This window comes from Atractosteus spatula, chromosome 8 (assembly GCF_055471065.1).
Source record: "Atractosteus spatula isolate fAtrSpa1 chromosome 8, fAtrSpa1.hap1, whole genome shotgun sequence".
NCBI lineage: Eukaryota > Metazoa > Chordata > Actinopteri > Semionotiformes > Lepisosteidae > Atractosteus > Atractosteus spatula.
The window spans coordinates 18,849,640-18,868,197 of NC_142713.1; the positions used below are offsets into that span (position 1 = coordinate 18,849,640).

General features: G+C 34.5%; 1 protein-coding gene across 1 annotated transcript in view; it reads right to left on the reverse strand.

Annotated features, from left to right (window-relative positions):
- Window positions 1-18,558, reverse strand: part of shank3a (SH3 and multiple ankyrin repeat domains 3a) — a 476,554-nt gene that overhangs the window by 379,692 nt on the left and 78,304 nt on the right. Inside the window, exon 3 of the mRNA XM_088922585.1 lies at window positions 9,659-9,730. Within this exon, the coding sequence (XP_088778711.1) occupies window positions 9,659-9,730 (72 nt within the window). The remainder of the gene's footprint in view (window positions 1-9,658; window positions 9,731-18,558) is intronic.

Consider the following 18,558-nt stretch of genomic DNA (forward strand, 5'->3'; position numbering starts at 1 on the left):
CCCCATATATTTTGTAAATCCAGATAAATTCTCCTTAGACATTGATTTAAAAAGCTTTGCCATACACATCATGTACAGTAGCATAAAAAAAAAAACTGAGCTGATCCTTAGATAAGCGTTACTGATTCTTATGGCATCACATTTGATGCTGTATCAATGCTTCAAATCTAATCCTAAATGTATGATCACATATAGAATTTCAATGTATATAGATGGATTAATAAGGAGAATGATAACGCACATCTGTAAATTGTTCAAAATTGTTCTGTATATATTTTGTGTATATTCTGTGCCTTCTCTGTGTTTTATGTTCTGGAACCCGTTTACAGTATGTTTGATGCATAATCTTCTGTGTTATAAAACCATATACTGTTAACATTTTTAAATAACGTATAAAATGGGTAGAAACTAGTCCATACAAATTACTTTTACACAGGATCTAGATATTTTAGCCTACCTTTTAAGTTAAATTTTTAACAAAATCTAGGTAGTAGTATGTACAGTATGTAGGAGGATTGTCAGGCATGAATTTATTTTTTTGGGTTTTTACAGCTAGATGATACAAAACAATGTTGCTCATACCTTATTATAGATGTGATGCATTTAACTGTTTTGAACTCTTAGATATGCATAAGAGATCATTCAAATGAATGAAAAACATATTTCAGGCCTCTGAAAAAATGTTTAGACTGTAAATAACCTTTGTATTTAAAGGAGCACAGTACATTTTTTCACTTCATTGCAAAGACAGATCACGTACTGGCTGTTGATTGGTATAATGTGCCTTTGATTCAGTTTAGCTTAGTGTTGCCTGCTGAAAAATGTGAAGAGATGGTGAATAAGCAGGTGAACAATTCAGTAACCTGGAGCCATAGCCACTGCAGAGAGACAGCACCTTCATTTGAGCCTATAGATTTTGTTCACAAGGTCAATCTAATCTATCTAGCAATTCTTCCAAATTAAGCAAAAAAAACCTTCCTCAACTGAGCCAAATTCAAGAAAAGATGAATTTTATTGTTAACACCAAATGACATGCCCTTAATCTGTGGGCTGTATCGAAGAATATTATAGATTCCTTTGTCTTCTGCATGTGAAAATATACTCAGCCATTATTCCCCAATACAAATGCTCTGCCCTTTAGCAATTAGTGATCTAATGCTGAGGGTTAAAAAGATGATGTAAGAGACAACATTACCAAATAGTGCATTAATAAGTCTCAACAGCCTGCTTCAGCAATGTACAGTGTACAATTGCAATGAGATGTACTGTAGCTATTTATTACATTTACAATTCAGTATGTCAGGAAGTTAGAAATGTCCTATTTCTGAAAAAAAAAGAAATGGATTTGTCTATTTCTTTAAAAAATCAAATATTTCACAGTGCTTAAAGATTAATTGAATATACGTTATGGTTAAACCCACCACGGTAACAGTTAGATGCTAAGATGCTGCTCATAATACACTAGAAAGGGCTGATTTCTGCCTTAAGATCAGATGTTCACAAACTGTACACCCATTGTCCGAGCAGAATAAAGAAATCCTTTTTCAACCACGTGATCACATGTTCCCCATCTCACGGGGAGACTCGCTTGCAGAGTTTTTCCACCCCAGTCCTTTCAGATAGAAAAGGAAAACAGAAACATACGATATCAATTTTCCCCTCACTAAAGAGCAGTAGGGAGTGGAGCATGAAAGTAGGCTAATGCTTGATCTGAACATATGCCATTCAATGGAGCTTTCTGCTTTCTGAAAGGGAGTTAGCAAATTGTGTGCCCAATAAAGACCGTCAATAAAGTAAATTAAAAACAGTATGTCAATAAGAGAAGAGGATTAGCTCTCAAAGAGAGACTGTCCCCCCGAAGGCATAAAAAACAACCAGATTGGGCACTTGTTAATTCTGCATCAAAAGACCGTCATGTAATCATTTGACATTTAAAAAGTCCTGAACAAGACAAATGAACTTTGACACAAAGATGCTAAAGAAAGTTGTTTTTTTTTTGTTCGTTTGTGGCTTTTCCACAGGAAATATTTGATATTACTAAGGACTTACAGTAGAAGACCCTTTAATAAGGATATATGATCAGTTTAAAATACTTTGGATTAAAACCAACAATTCTAAGACTTCAATTTTAGAAATGGGCCAGCCATTTACAAAGGCTAGACCTTATATGCAAAGAGAAATAGTTCAGAAATGACCAATTTATTTAAAAATATATGGTTTTTAATAGCTTCTTATAGTCCAAACTCAATCTGTGCAGATTAAAACAAAGTGAACATTACTGCCTTTTTACAAATTCAACTTTGCCTCCCCCCCCCCCCCACACACACAACATATTATATGCTATAAAGTGTTATTAATCCTTACTGCAACAACTAAAATACTTTTTCAGTCACCATAATTACTGTAAACTAAATTAACGCCACATACATGAAATCTCATTTTCTGTTAAAAATAAGCCATGAATAATACAATTTATCAGGCCCAGTAAAATAATTCTGTTTCTCCATTACAAAACCTGACTATCCATAGTTGGATACTATGAGGATGCAGAATTCTAACATAATCAGAAAACTAAAACAAACATGATACAGATTCTTTAAATGATACAGAGAATATTTAATATTTTGCCCATTAGCACATACAGAAAATGCAGCAGAAATCTGTCAACTGCAACACACTAAACTTAGCAAGTGCTCACTAAAGATATTCTAAGAAAAAGTATTTTCCAGAAAATATGTCAGAAGTCAGTCAACTGCAGCACATCAACCTTAGCAAGTATTCACTGAAGGAATTCAAAGAAAAAGTATTTTCCAGACTAAATCAAATATCATGTCTGCTAGCTGTAAGACACACGTCTAAGCATAATCAAGAAAGAATGCCTCCTTGTCAGGAAAAACAAGTTAAATTACCAATACTGGCAATATACCAGAGTACACCTGGATGCTTTACTGACCGTCCAGGAATATTCATAAAAAATAGCACCATAAAAATATAAATAACAAATTATTTATTCTACGTTTGCTTTAAATTTAAAAATGAAAACGATGAGCAAAGCCCCAGACAGTAGTAGAGAATAACTGAGAATAAAAGAGCACCACCCCAGTAGGAAATTAGAATCTATCTAAACCTTTTGCTAAATTTCCTCTAAGTTGTAAATGTTTGCTAAAACTAAAAATACAAGTACTGTACAATGTGATATTCCTTTAAAATTAAACAGGAACTGCCATTCATTTAGCATTGTCTGGAGTTAATAAACCTTACAGAAATGTTTACTTACTGTACCATTCTTGATAATACAACTCATATCACCATTTGCATTTTGTCAGTTGTTTTCATTCTACAGTTTATCTAGCCTTGTCACACAACAGAAGAGCGTCATGAAAGCAATACACCAGAAAGAAGCTTCAGCCCAACTCTAGCTCAGCAAAATGACATTGACTTGTATTAAGTAGAATTAATTTGTCACTATCCTGATAAATTGGCATATGCAGAAAGATTTAGTATACATTTAATTTTAGACACAATTTTACAGGCTAAATCTAAGACATGCTAAAACAGAAAGCAAAAAAATAGATATTCTGAATCACTTTAAAAGAGCATATGTCATTTCCGTATCTATAAAATACTTATCATTCATTTATGTAAATGACAGTTTAAATTCCAACTCTTCCTTCTTAGTTTTCCCTATTTTATCACACAAAGCTTTGAAACCTATTCTTAACTATTCTGTAAGAAGAGAGGTCCAGTAATTCACAAATTATACGATTAGTGCAGTGCTTTAAAAATTGTGTAAACTAAATACCTACATAATCACTGCAAATTGAAAATAATCAATTCCAAATGAATTGATTATTCCAATTCCAATCATTCCAAATGAAAATAAGAAACCTTTTTTAGTAAATTTTGAAAACCTTTTGAAAATCCTTTTGATTTAGAAAATCTACTGTTTATTACTTTTTCCACCTTTTAGGACTTTGATGAAATCATATAATGTTATATTTCTAAACTATGCTGCTTAAGTGGCAGCTGACTTGATTTTCCTGTCAGGAAAGTGCAGCATAAGTAGGTAAATTTGGTGAAAACATGTTCTTTGGTTTGATTTTAACATTCCCTGTGTGGAATACTGAAGCTGGGTATACATTTTACACTACGTGCCTGTTACACATTTTGGATTTAAAAGATAAAACTCAGATTACAAAGTGGCTCAGTAGTACATTTTGATAACTGCAGACTTTTCGTGCTACATGCAGTACTGTAACTTAAAGTTACAAGAATGCAATAGAAGAAAAAAGCTTATTCTTAATTATCATACTGTTAATATAGAATGTTAGCTGTTTAAATTGTACTTCCTTGAAGTAGCATTACTTTACCACAGTATGTCCTACAAGAACTTAAGTAGAACCAATTTCAGTCCTGCAAAACAACTAACATTTTCTATAGAACAGGTATCACGTTCAGCTATTGTACAACAGCATGTGTCCCAATTCACAATTCACTTATTAGACACTACAGTTTTCCCCAGTGTGAGACTCAAATTCACCTTGTCTCTGTGTATCATTGCCTTTTATAACTTCTTATTCCATGCTCTATTGCAGTGACACTAAATAATTCCTCAGAAGCCCATACTTTAGTTCTCATTATTTAGTGTAGATTACTTAAAATTAGAAATAAATTGGATTTGGTATTACTATTGATTAAGTAGTGAAACCAAGCACATACAAAAAAGCCTCATGCTGCAGACTGCCTTTTAAAGCACTTTTACAGCAGTTGCATATCAATAAAGCAGTTCAAATGTTAATTGGTACAATGTGTTTTTCTTGTACAGATTTTTAGTATCTTTTTTCTTCTTATTCCATTCAATATATAGATTACATGTAAGATGTTGATGTTATACGTGATACACAATATTTTAGAAATATCTCTTATTATATAGTTTAATAAAAACAGTCACGAGCAAATAAAGCCATTTCAGACTTCACTAATACTACTAACCCTACAATACATTCCACCCCGCCATTAACCAATGTCTTTATAGTTTGAAGATATGCATACAAAATTCTCTGATGTATCTGCTGTGCAGTGGATATTGCATTTCATATTAAGAGTGAGTAAGTGAAACAACTGAGCACTAGGACATTATTGCAGGATAGATACAGCAATGATAGTGACAGATTTCAGCCTCAATTTACAGTTGTCAGGAATCACACAGCCAACTCCACACTATCCAAATCATACCATCTGGGGTTTTACAAATTTTGTACAATCAAATGAATATTCCCAGTGTAGTTGGATTAAAAAGGTACAATAACTTGGCTATTTACCCTATTCTTTACTCTGGAGAATGTTTTATATTGGATGAACCATTAAATATTTACCTACTTAGAATTACTTATTTCACTTTAACCCTATAAAGATCAAATACAAAACTGAAACCAACTAGCTCTTATTTGCTGCACTGCAGAATCTTCTGGATGTATTTCAAACAAGAAAATGCCAAGTGGCTCAAAAGGATGAAGTTTACATTACTTTCTTAAAACTAAAGTTTAAAAACAGTAACTATCTGAGAAATGTCTAATGCAGCATAGTACAGTAGTTGCCTTCACATATTTATTTGAAGACTTTGAAGATCTAGGAATTAGATTTTCAATGCCTTGCAAAAGTGTTTAGGTGTTTTAAAACTTGCAGCCATGACACTTTGAAGAAGCAACTAATATTCATGACAGTATGTATCCATCCTACTCCACAGATTTTAAAAGACAAAACAAAAAGAAGTAAATACATAAATGTAGATAAAAATGAAAAAGCCATGTGGCCTCTGTCTGTGTGCTATAATAGAGATTCTCATGATATCAGAAAAACTACACCTACAGTATCTTTGTCAATTCCCTTAGTCAAGTAGTGAATTTCAAGCAAAGAATCAACCGTGAAGACCAAGGAGCTTTCAAAACAACTCAGAGATAAAGATGTATAAAGGCACAGATAAGGAGAAGGGTTTAAAACATTTTAAAGACTCTTAATATCTCTGAGCATGGTGAAGGTGATCATTAAGACGATGAAAAGACACTGCTTAATCAGACGGTCCCTCCAATCTGAGCATGCAGGCAAGGGGAAAAGTGGTTAGGGATGCCACTGTGAGTCCAAGGGGGACTTTGAAAGAATTATAGAGATCAGTGGCAGAAATTGAATAACACACCTAAAATGCTATACAGAGTTTGCACCAAAGCACCTTACTGCTAATGTGATGAAAGGGTTTGTGGTGAGCAAAAACCAAATTATTTTTTATTTTTTTGGGTTTCATTACAAAGTGTTCAATCTGGTGCAAACCTAACATAGCTCATCACTCAGTCAACACCACCTCTACTGTCAAGAATGGTGGTGCTTCTCATCAACAGGGACTGAAAAGGTTGTCAAAAGTGAAGCATAGATAAACCTTTCAGCAAGACAATGATCTAAAATACAGGTCAAGTGGCTTAGTAGATTAAAGTAGAGTAGAGTGGCTTTAAAACAAGTAGGTAAATATAATTGAGTGGCCCAGTCAAGTCCACACTTGAATCCTATGACAAATATATGGAAGGACTTGAAAAACGCTGTTTGTTAAGTTAGTGTCAAGAAACTTGAGAGTTTGAGCAAATCACACACCAGGAAGTTAATTGCTGCCAAAGATGCTTCCACCAAATAATGAATTGGTGTTTTTCAACGTATTTGCTTTTTTATACTTAGATATTTGTATAACATATCTTTATGTTAAAAATCTTCAGTTTAAGCTTTCAAGGTTTTAAGTTTATAAAAATCAATTTTTGCTTTAATTTCATGAAATGTGTCACTTTAAGCATGGATCTGAATGCTTCTGCAAGCACTGTATATATTACATTTCTAGATATATTACAATACATTTTTGATAACAGTTTCGATTAAGGGCTCAATGTCTGATTCAATTTATATTTTGTAACCTCAAAAGCATTAATAAAACATAGAAAGTCCATACCCTTGTGCTAACTGACCTCTCATGACGAATAATCTGTTTCTAACATGTCAGCTTGCTCGCATTTGCATACAGTACGTCTTATTAATGCATAATCTGTTAACAGTGTGTAGGAAATGCAATTTTCAACCCCAAGTATTACTGATATTTATTTTGGCATGAGACAATCTAAAACAAGTTACAATAAAGTCTGGGAAAGATGTGTAAAGAATAGTTCAAAGTCTACTCATGTTTTTCTAATAGATACAAAAGTTGTGTTTTTTTCTGCTTGAAACATAACTGCATTCCTTCATTTGAATTTGGTGCATTTGGTGCATTCTAGATTAGAATTTCAACTAAGATTAAATGATCAGAACTTAACAGAGCAAAGCGGTGTTAATTAATCCAATTTGATTGTTCTTTCTCTTATGCATATACATGAACATACTATATAATTAAAGCAAACGTTTTATATTCAACAGCTAAAAGCAACTCAGTTCAACAAGAAATTTAAAGAAATCTGGATTCAATCTTTAAAAAAAACAACAGAAACAGATAACCGACTTATCACATGTAGCTGATTATCCAGTAAATTAGCACCATATGATCTCAAACATGTAAACAAAAAAAGATACATTTGACAGCTTTTGAATATCAAGCACATAAACATTTTATGCCTGAATATATGCACGATTCATAAAAAGTCTGAAATATTTAGGTTAGGAAACATTTGCAAAAGGGTGCATCATATGCTCAAATAGCCTTAATACCTAACAGCTGACAGCTCAAGGCATGGTTTGTTGAATCAATAGCTCATTCTGTGCTTATAATGAGTCAATATTACTGACTTACTGTAGATGTCAGCACCTGAAATTAAGGACTGGTGTCACATGCCTTAATTTGTACACTCCCATCTGGCAAAGGTCTAGAAATGTCTGTGTGGAGAGACTGGGGCATTCACTACGTCATGTGCCAGACTTGACTCCATAATGACATCTTACACATCAAGAGCATTATCTGGCTGTTGCCCAACCAGAGCCAGGAAATTGGCAAACTGAAATGGCTAGTGCATTTTGTATTTCAGTTACAGTATATCGACACTGCAAAAGACTCAATATACTGGAAGTGTGCAGGAATGACTGTTCAAAGTGCACAAATCACCAGCAGTTGACAAAGTATGTCCCCGATATTAGGTCATACACGCATGCAACACAACTCCTATTATGTTCAAGGGAAATGAGTGGTATCTGTGTCAAGACAGACATACAGTACTGCCCATCACAGCAAAACACCATCAACTTGCATTGGGTACATGCTTATGAGATGTGGATAGGAAATCAGTGTGCTTATCACTTCTTTTAATTATTGAAAGTCAATTTAGCTTGTACCAAAAAAATGGGTAACAACGCATTTGGAGATGCTGGGGTGAACATTTTGCTGATGACAGTGATTGTGAGGCAACCATTTGGAGTGTGTGACGTTCTGAGCATGCATATCCAGTCAACAAAGAACAGAACTTGTAGTGGTCAAAGGCAATGTTATAGACCAGTCATAATCATAAACCCAATGATTGTGCAGCAAATCCACACCATGTATTGCATTTCCTGTTCATGGATTACAATTCACCTCTCTATCATCCATGAATGTTTACAGTTCATCAACAAGAAGCAAAAAAAATACCTTCCCCATCTTTCCTGACTCCTGAAAATTGAATGGATATTTACTGACATTCCGGACATTTACAATTATGGGTTTGTGTGTTTCCTTAGTGGTTGAGTGACAATTAAGAAAGCTACAATTTCTGTCTCTCATGGGTCAGTGGAAGAAAAAGCTAAATAATCACATTTTGTTTTTACAAATGTCAATGATTACAAATTTGTGAAAACACTTTGTGAAACTGTTCAATATCCTTCAATTGTGAGTAGTATAAAGAACATACAGTATGTAGTACTACTCTATGGTACCTATAATTTAATGTACTGTAGGTGTTAAATTACAATAGGTGAGGAATACTACAGTAGATATTTGGCAGGTTGACACCTTGGGGATGGAACAACTGACCACAGAGCTGGAAGTTGCTATCTGTTCAGATGGGAGATTAGTAGCAGAACTGGATGTTTCTCTGAGAATGCCAGGGGAACTCTAAGTAACAAGCAGAGGAGAGTTTGTATGGGTCCTCCCTGTAAAGGGTTAAGAGCATTAAAGGTCTGTGGTCTGCACACAGTTATGTTTGGGTCTTTAAATAACCTCTTGCTTCACCATCTTAAGAACTGGTTAAAAGCACCCTTTAAAAGCTTTACTTGGAGATGTAGAGAATTGATCTTGTAGAGAAATCTAGAGAAGTTAACCTAAGATCCTTCTGTGCATCCTTTGATATAGTAAGAATTAAATGTCACAGTGGATATTCTTCTGCATGCTTTTAATTACCCTGCTTTTTGTGGGTAATACATAGAATTTAAATGTATGTGTATACAAATATTGTATGTCAAAAATATTATGAACCTGGTACAGTATATACTACTTAAGAGGCATTATGTGAAAATTATATCAACTTCTATCTACAGTATTATACTATAATATTATAGAATGAGATAGAGGAAAGGGTTGGAAATTAAGTAAACCAATTAAAATTTAATTTGGAAGTTAAAAAAAATATATCTACACCAAAGAAAAATTTCTGAAAACCCCATTTCCTACCTTTGTATGAAGCTTGGCCAGCTGCTTGTCATCCAGGTGGCTCTGAGTATAAACTCTTCTCTTGTAACGGAACTGTGGAAGGAAAGAAGGCCAAACAAATTATTATTATGTTAACATTTACAGCTTACTTAGTGTTTTTAAACATGTTTCATGTCACATCATCTATTAAGGAGACAAAAGTAGAAGATGTTACTACTCTATGTGCCTATTTTTTAAATAAAAAAAATTCAAGAAACTTTAGATGAACAAAGCAATTGACTTCTGTGAGTGTGAGGCTTGGAGCAGGTCTAGAGATAAAAAAAAAATTAGATTAAGACTCACTGCCCAATCCTCTGGAACCTTTTAAAACTAATCTACAGCCCCTAGGCTAAATAGTAATATCGCACAACACCAGCATTTCTGAATCATTACTGTACAGCTGACATTGATGAGGGTATCTGACCTACACTATGGTTCCACTTGTACCTTTCGTCAAGGTGAAAAACAACATTTTTCTTGGAAATCTGACTCCACAATTATATAAGTTTCACAAACTGACCATCCACTGCACTCAAATTGCCTATTTATTCAGTGTTAACAAAAAAGAAAACACCATAAACACAGAAAGCAAAGAATTAACCATGTAAGCAAAACAATAATTGCATTAATTTAAAAGGTACTAAGTATAATAGTTTCCATTGGCTTAATAAAGGTGACTCTGGAGAAGCTTGGCTGAATACATGAATATTGTGTATCACATGCTATTTTGTTGCATGTTAACATGTATTTAAAAATATCAGTGCTGTTCTGCAGCAAGCTCATTCACAATTATTATTTTGCAATTGAAACAGAGTAAAAGAGTCATACACCTAGTAATAACTAACAGAGGAAGATTGGCTATCATTCATTTAAATACTTAACATTTGCACCTTTAGAAATATGAAAGGGCTTTCCATGTTCCAGTAGTTCAATAAAATTTAGAGCAGAATTTCCAGAAAATCCAGACCAAAATAAGAGATACAGAAATGTATCTATACATGTAGACATTTAGTCATACATATTTCTGGTTATTTACTAAAACCATTTTCAAAATTCTCATTTTTATTTAACACAAGTGTCTTGGGAATAATAGTATCTGATTTTTTCTAAATGTGACATGCTTCTTTACTTATTATAAAGTAAATGTACAGAGACAATAAAAAAGTAATAGTTACTGTTAAATAACAAATGCCTACAGTAACTGTCTTAAGTAAAACAAATTACAAAATATGGTTAAAAGAATTACAGATAAACACCACAAGAAGGCACTCAGGGTCAGATCTCTCACAAATGTATTTAGATATTAAAAGTAAAATTAAAATCTTGAGTTTAATTCATAACATCTAACATTAGGAATTCTGTGCTTGTCATTTGCCATTTTACAAGAAAGAAATATAGGCTTTAAAAACATGTATGCTCTCAAAATAGTTTGCATCTTGAAGCATTTGTACTTAGGAATAAAATGTGAGATCTATGGAGAACACTTTTTTTGTGTATTTGTGGCTCACCCAGGAAATTCATCATTCTGTCTTTACACAGGAGGGATGGAGGAGAAATAAGCTGGTGAGTTCTTGTTAATAATGCAACCAAGAATAAAATGTAATGTTTGTTCTGCATACTGAGATACACGTTTTTAGAGCTTAATACTATGTTTTTGGTCTAGATAAAGCTAAAAATGTTATAATAGAAGTATCATAATATGCCTTGGTTTTAAAAACTGAAAAGCAATAGTAGTAGAATGCAATGAGTTAAACAGAGTGAGTGTTTACACCTATTCCCATCTAATCAGAGCCCAGGGCAACGTAACATTGATTTTTTTATAGAGGTCAGTTGCTCGTCTGTCATATCATGTGATGACTCTCTCAAAGCAGGCCAATGCCCCATGTCACAGAACTGTGCTATACGTTCTCTACAAATCTGCTTGGTCACTATTTTGATAATTACATGTACATTAAAATAAAAGTAACATTCATAATGTAAGATGACATTAAATAGTACCAAGGGATATGTTATACCAAGAAATCAAAAACATAAAAATGAAGCATAAAAATTTACCAAAGCAGTTCTGCAACCCCATTAATTAAGATCGCAAAGAACAAATATTTGAACTTTAATTGACAAAATTCTGCAACTAAAACAACTAATTAGAACCACATGCAGATTCCAATGTTTTCTACTTTAATCAAATCCTCCCAAATTCGGAGAGAGATAGATTTCCATCTGTAGATTTTTCACTTATTAGCTCAGAAAGTCTCAGATATTTTTAATGATTTTATTATAGTCCAAAAGGAAGTGAGTCCGGGGCAAACAATACAAGCAAAAATCCAAAAGGGAAATCCAAAACGGGAGGCAAAGTCCAAGACCAGGGTGTCCATCCAAAGTAATTAAAAACCAGAACTGGGTCGGGACCGGCGGAACAAGGAATCAGGAACAGGAAACTAAAACCATAACGGAGCTAGACGCAGGACCCCGGGCTTCTCATTGAATCCTGTTTCGTGAGAGCCCGGGGTCCTGCCGCGTCTAGCGCCGTTATGGTTTTAGTTTCCTGTTCCTGATTCCTTGTCCCGCCGGTCCCGACCCGGTTCTGGTTTTTAATTACTTTGGATGGACACCCTGGTCTTGGACTTTGCCTCCCGTTTTGGATTTCCCTTTTGGATTTTTGCTTGTATTGTTTGCCCCGGACTCACTTCCCCTGGACACCTGCTCACCTCGGACACGCCCCCCTGTCCCCTGACCGACTCCTGCATGATATTTTTCCCTATTGTTTCTTCACCTTTCGGATCGTGTCGTCCGCATAGGGCCCGGAAAGAACTGTCCCTGACACAGTCATTCCTTAGGTGGTTATAAACTATGCTTTCACGCAACAAAAATCCTACTTTAATTAGAAGTGTATTGATTCCAGGTATGATTAAACAGATTTGGAGTACACTGAAGTTGTGTTAACTCTTAAATTGCAAATAAAGATCCCGATTCTTTATCATGTCTAGATCTTTTCCACTCAAGAGTTATTTTTTTTCAATATATCTTTACTATCATCATTTTCTACCCACCCGTCCATTTTCTAACCTCTTCATTCAATTCGAGGTTGCGGAGAAGCCAGAACCATGGCAAGCAATGGATGTGAGGTGGGATACACCCTGGAAGGGAAGCAGGTGCATCTCAGGGCACACACAGACATAGGCGCAGACACGTACACTCACACTTAGACCAGTTTTCCCAGAAGCCAATTAGCCTACAGTATGTTTTTGGACGCTGGGAGGAAACCAGAGCACCTGGAGAAAACCCATGTGAACGCAGGGAGAACATACAAACTCCACGTAGACAGACATGCCAACCTTTCCAGTTTCTTGTGTGTTACAAAATGAGAAAAAAGTGTAAACAGATCTTTTCTCATTAAACAAATATAAAGAATATTCTTTTTTCCATGTAATAGAACCATTAATATCTGTAGGGACTCTGGATATGTACAACACAGTGGATGAATATTATCCAGCAATACAAGCTGCTTTGGGAACTGAGATGTAATTACTCTTAAGTATGTCCTACATACATATGCAGAGATTGAGAAGTCATAAAAACTGTTCCAAAAAATTCCAGAGAAACACTTTCTACCTGTACTCTTGTGCTCGCTTGCATTTGTGCACTTTAAAGTCCAGCTGTAGAGATCTAGTTCATTTCAAGGCAGCAAAGCTAACCACTCTGCCATGCCAAAAATGTTCTACATCAAATATAATTCAAGTGCAAAGTACTATGTAATGTTTAGTTTTCTACTGAAAAAAAAATATATATTTGAAAAAAAGCCAAAAGGTATGCTTTGATTTGCAAGACGATTTACTATAGAAGCAGATTTCAGTCTCCAGGGTCTAAAATGTGTAGAAGAGTAACCTTCATTAATATGTTTACAGCATAACATGGTATTTTCAGTAGTTCCCTCTGTCGACTGCTTCTTTGAAGGTTTAAGAATGTCAGATGTGTAAAATTTCAGATGTAAACAATTTTAAAGCCTATCATTTCACAACACACACCCCAAAATCCAACTACTGTTTTTAACTTTTTTTAGATTTGTAGATTGTGTTCACTGCAACATAGAAATTACCCAGACATCAACTGAATTCATAAAGAATACATTTTCCGTTATGAGTCAAATCTTTCAAATACTGTATATTACAGCATCGTGTTGCATTGTCTGGAGTCAGTATGTACTTTATGCAGCTGTTCTGTACTGTACACAGTTAGCTTACTTATTATAATTTCAGTATATGTAATGTGCATTATGCAATAAATACATTATTTCAGAGATGTGTACATAGATTTAAACTGAGGTTTGGGGTGGTACCTTAGTTGCCCTTTTGGACTCATTGGGCAAGATATGGCATAGATATGACTGTGTTGACATGGTTAGGACTCTTCTAATTGGGTTATTTTCATTGCAGCTATTTTCAGAAATTCTACCTGCCTTTAAATATTCCTTTTACAAATTCTGTTTTAGAAAGAGGTATATCACCTCCGCATATAAAGAAATCACCACTTACTTACTTTAGTAACACCAGTTTATAAATATATAATTTTCTAAACAAAAGGCCTTGGTATTATGTAAAGTCACCGTGTTGAGCGATATTAAATAAAAAAGAGAACACTTGAATGAAAGACAACTAACAAATGAGGGTCAGAAATGCACAAACCCTTCATATTAGAAACAGCTCTACTGATAAATAATTACCTATTCAGCCAATGTCAGATAGTCACTTATTCCTGGTAAGGGCTGCAGTGTTACAGGACTCCAGTCCACCACAGGACACACATACACACACAGATAATTCAGAGGTACCACTTAATGTAGCAAGCTTGTACAGTATTTAGGAGGTTGAGAGAAACTTGATCACCCTTTGAAAATACAAACAAGCACATGGGAACATGCAAACTCCACACAGATGGCACCTTAGTTCATAATCAAACTTGGGATCCAAGAGCTGTGAGCTGCTGTGTTTCCACGTCACCCATAAAAGGTTTATTTAATCTAATTAGAATTAAACAATATAGCTAAACTATTTACTACTGTTGGATGTGGTTTCCTCTTTAGTTCTTAAGTTACAGCAATAACCTTCCATGGGCTTTTAGTATTTTCCATCAGTGGTATTGTTTGTTTTGTTTTGTTTTTTTTGCAGTTTTAAATGTGTCTGGGTTTTAATGATCATTTTAAACAATCAAAATTATTGGATACCACAGGGGTATTAAGAGTTTTCCAATCATGAAATTTCTAACTGCAACAATCAATATTAACCATATTAACTATTAACCTCCTACAGTATTACCATCCCCAATAGTCGTTTTGTAGAAATGAGTTTGTTTCCTTAGCAGGTCATGCAATAGTTCTACTCAGTATCATTTTTTCACGTTTTACTAGAGTATGGCTAGATTTTTTTTTTATTGTCTCTGGGATTTGGACTCAAAGGTAAATAAAAGGTCATATTATAAAAGTTCATTCCATATTATAAAGTCAATTTAACTCCATAATCTATAATAAAGAAATACCACATAGATCACTATGAACCCTAATAAGATAACTTACTCTGACTTGATAAAGACAAAGCAGAATTAAAAAAATATTTTGAGACAGTTGTGCCTTCTAACATAGTGAAAATGTCATAGACAACATTCGTCTATCCCACAGATTACTGCAGCTTAAGTTTGTTCTTAGAAACACCCTGTCTCAGAATGCTTAGAATTCAGAATTAAAGGTGTCCAGGTAAAAACAAAGAGCTTTAAATTATGGGAAATATGCAAATTAAATTGCAAAAACCATCACATAACTTTTGAAAAAGACTTTTTAAATTAGCTTCACATTTATTTAGCAAAGACAAGCAATCAAGACAGATGTTTCATCCTTATCAGTGCTCCTGTGTAGAATTACACATGAAGCAGAATTAAAAGTCTTTTCTGGTGGTTCTGTTACTAGTGCCGTGAAGTGGTCATAGCAATTTAGTTTGTGCATTTCCCATAATTCGTTAGATATACTTTCTATTGTGTCCGGTGACTGAACAATATTCACATGCACGACATTTTCAAACTGATTGCTGCAAATGTAGAGGACTGTATCAGTAGCTAGTTTAAGTAAATTATTTTTTATGTGCACAGCAATTCTTTGTATAGGATATGACAAAATTAAGTAAGACCATGTTTTTCTTTTGAAGAAAAAACACAATGTGCATTTGATTATTTACAGTACTGTACAAAAAACAAGCAGTTTAGCTTTAACAGTGCCATTTACTCAGCTCCTAAGTTAAATGATGAACATGGAGGATATGCTTCATATATTTACTATCTACAAAATGCTAAGAACATTTTATGATATATTTCCATCAAATGTGTAATTATTTTCAATTACACAACTTTAAAATATTAGCTTTTTTACTCTCTTAAAACTTAGGAAATGGCAACTGTAGTTTTATTTTCAATGAAATAAAATATGCAAATATATACTCCCATAATCATAAAAATACACAATGTAATTGTGAGGTAATACTCCCATGAAAATCGATAACAGTTCATTTCAACATTGTATCACTGTTCATTATAATTAAAATACATAACTAGAAAATGACCAAGTAGTACAGGCCTCTAAGGTTGCCATTAACCACAACAGGCTCTGGTCTTTTTTAGACTGCATATGCCTTTCTTAGGATGTTAAACTCCAGCTACATAACTTTCATACCACTCCTTAATTCAGATACTGACACCTGACCATTTGTGAACTTAGAATGAGCCATTGACACATATCATCATGCTCTTCATTGTAAACTGCATGGTTTGTTAAGTAATGAGGTCACACTCTACACTTTTTGGCAAAACATTTTGTGAACAGTTCACATCCCCTATATAGAGTAGCAATGTAGGACTAATCATTCATGTTTAAAGAGTGGTCTGAAGAAAAAAATGGAAACATTCATTATATATGGGTTTTTTTGATCAGGAATAAAAACTATGCCAAAAAAACTGAACTTTAAAGTTAGATGGTCAATACTTTAAACTAGGACACCAAGGGAGAGGTCATTGTTACAGGTATCTATCTAAATTTACACATGTTTAAGGGATTTTTCCATTCCACTTAGCTACTGTTTAGATGGCCGATAGGGGAATGACTCATAGACAGAACTGATCAACATGGTTGATCATTTGGCATTCACAACTATCAGACCATCCAATGAAGATGGATGGAGAAAGAAAGATGCCTGTATCTTTCTTTCCTGCACAGTCACCACACTTGTAGCACTGCCAGGCTGTCATTCTCTGAGCCAAGCAGGGTCATGGCCAACTCATTATTTCAAGTTGCTCAACCACTCAAACACTCAGTAATGTGGGGATTGTCTGAAGTTCCTGATACATGAAAGGTATGTTATGGGCTTTCTCGGCTGAAAAACTGAAATGTAGCAGGAACACATTAAGACATTAAGAGAGCTCTAAGAACACATTAAAGGATAACTCACCTCTCCCTCTCTGACTGCCACAGAGGTTGTAGAGGTGACTCAGGTAGAGTATGTAACTTTTTTCAAATAAGTATGGATACAAAGGAAGAAACAATATGGTGTGCTTTAACAAACAATGAAAGCTATGTTTTCTCTATCGTAGCTAAAATCATTTAAATACAAACAATGCAAGAGCAAGGTTTGCCAGGTTTGCAAACTTAAAACATACAAAAAGTTTTTTTTTTTAACAGGTTCTTATTAAACAGGTTATGCATTAATATGAAACTACAAGCCAGCAAAAATGCTGCTTCAAAATTTGATTAAACCATTACTCATTAAACATTACACAATAAAGACCAATATTTACATTACAAAGAATGTAGCCACCATGTTTTAACACAGACAATGTGTGTATGCTTGAGCATCTTAGCAATTTTATCTGTAGCCTTCCATATGTTTTGGTATTTTTAAATTTGGGTTGGGCTTATACTGTAGTCAGTGTCTACAAAAAAGCAATTTGCACCAAACTTACAACACAAGTGATTTTGTTCTGCTCTTCTGAAGCACAGATGAGATCCTGACCACATTTTTGTTGATGCAGGTTTTTCAGACAAAGCTCAGCATGTGGTTTCTGCCATGGAAAATATGCCCTCTGAGGCTGAATTATTGAAATTCTAAGTAATGCATTTAAGTGAGGTACTTAATGCCTAGAATCACATTCTAAGCATCCATCCATCCATGTTTTTGCACTTCATCCAATTCAGAGTCACAGGGGAGCCAAAGCCTCTCTGCAAGTGATGGGAGCAAGCTGGGACACACCCTAGATGAGATGCCAGTCCATCACAGGGCACAAAGACACAGACACGCACGCACTCACACCAGGGCCAGTTTTCCCAAAAAGCCAGGTATGGCAATGACAAAGTACAGTATGTCTTTGGGAGGAAACCAGAGCAGCCAGAGGAACCCACACAAACATGGGTGGAAAACACATATTTCATACACTTAGCACCCCATATCTGTATTAGTACTGTAGGGGGGAATTGAACCCAGGGCCCCACCACTGCAAGGCAGCTATCCTAAGCACTCTGCCACCATGATGCCCAGCTTCTAGTCAAGCATTCTGTAATTACTTTCATCTTGCTTTTATTGTAGTTATCTGTTAATTTATTACCACTTGTGACAAGGTGCTGCCCAAACGCCCTCAACATGTGACTTATTAAGAGAATACTCAAGCTTTGTTATGCATTATTGACCTACTGTATCTGATTCATCTTTTCATTTCAGGAAATATATAAACAAAAGGCAGTATACTGTACCTTTGTATTTATATCTAAAATGTATTTTAATTTATACTTATGTTTTACAAATAAGTATTGTTAATTGCCTTATTGTGAGTCTTGTCCTTTTTCTAACTTTTTC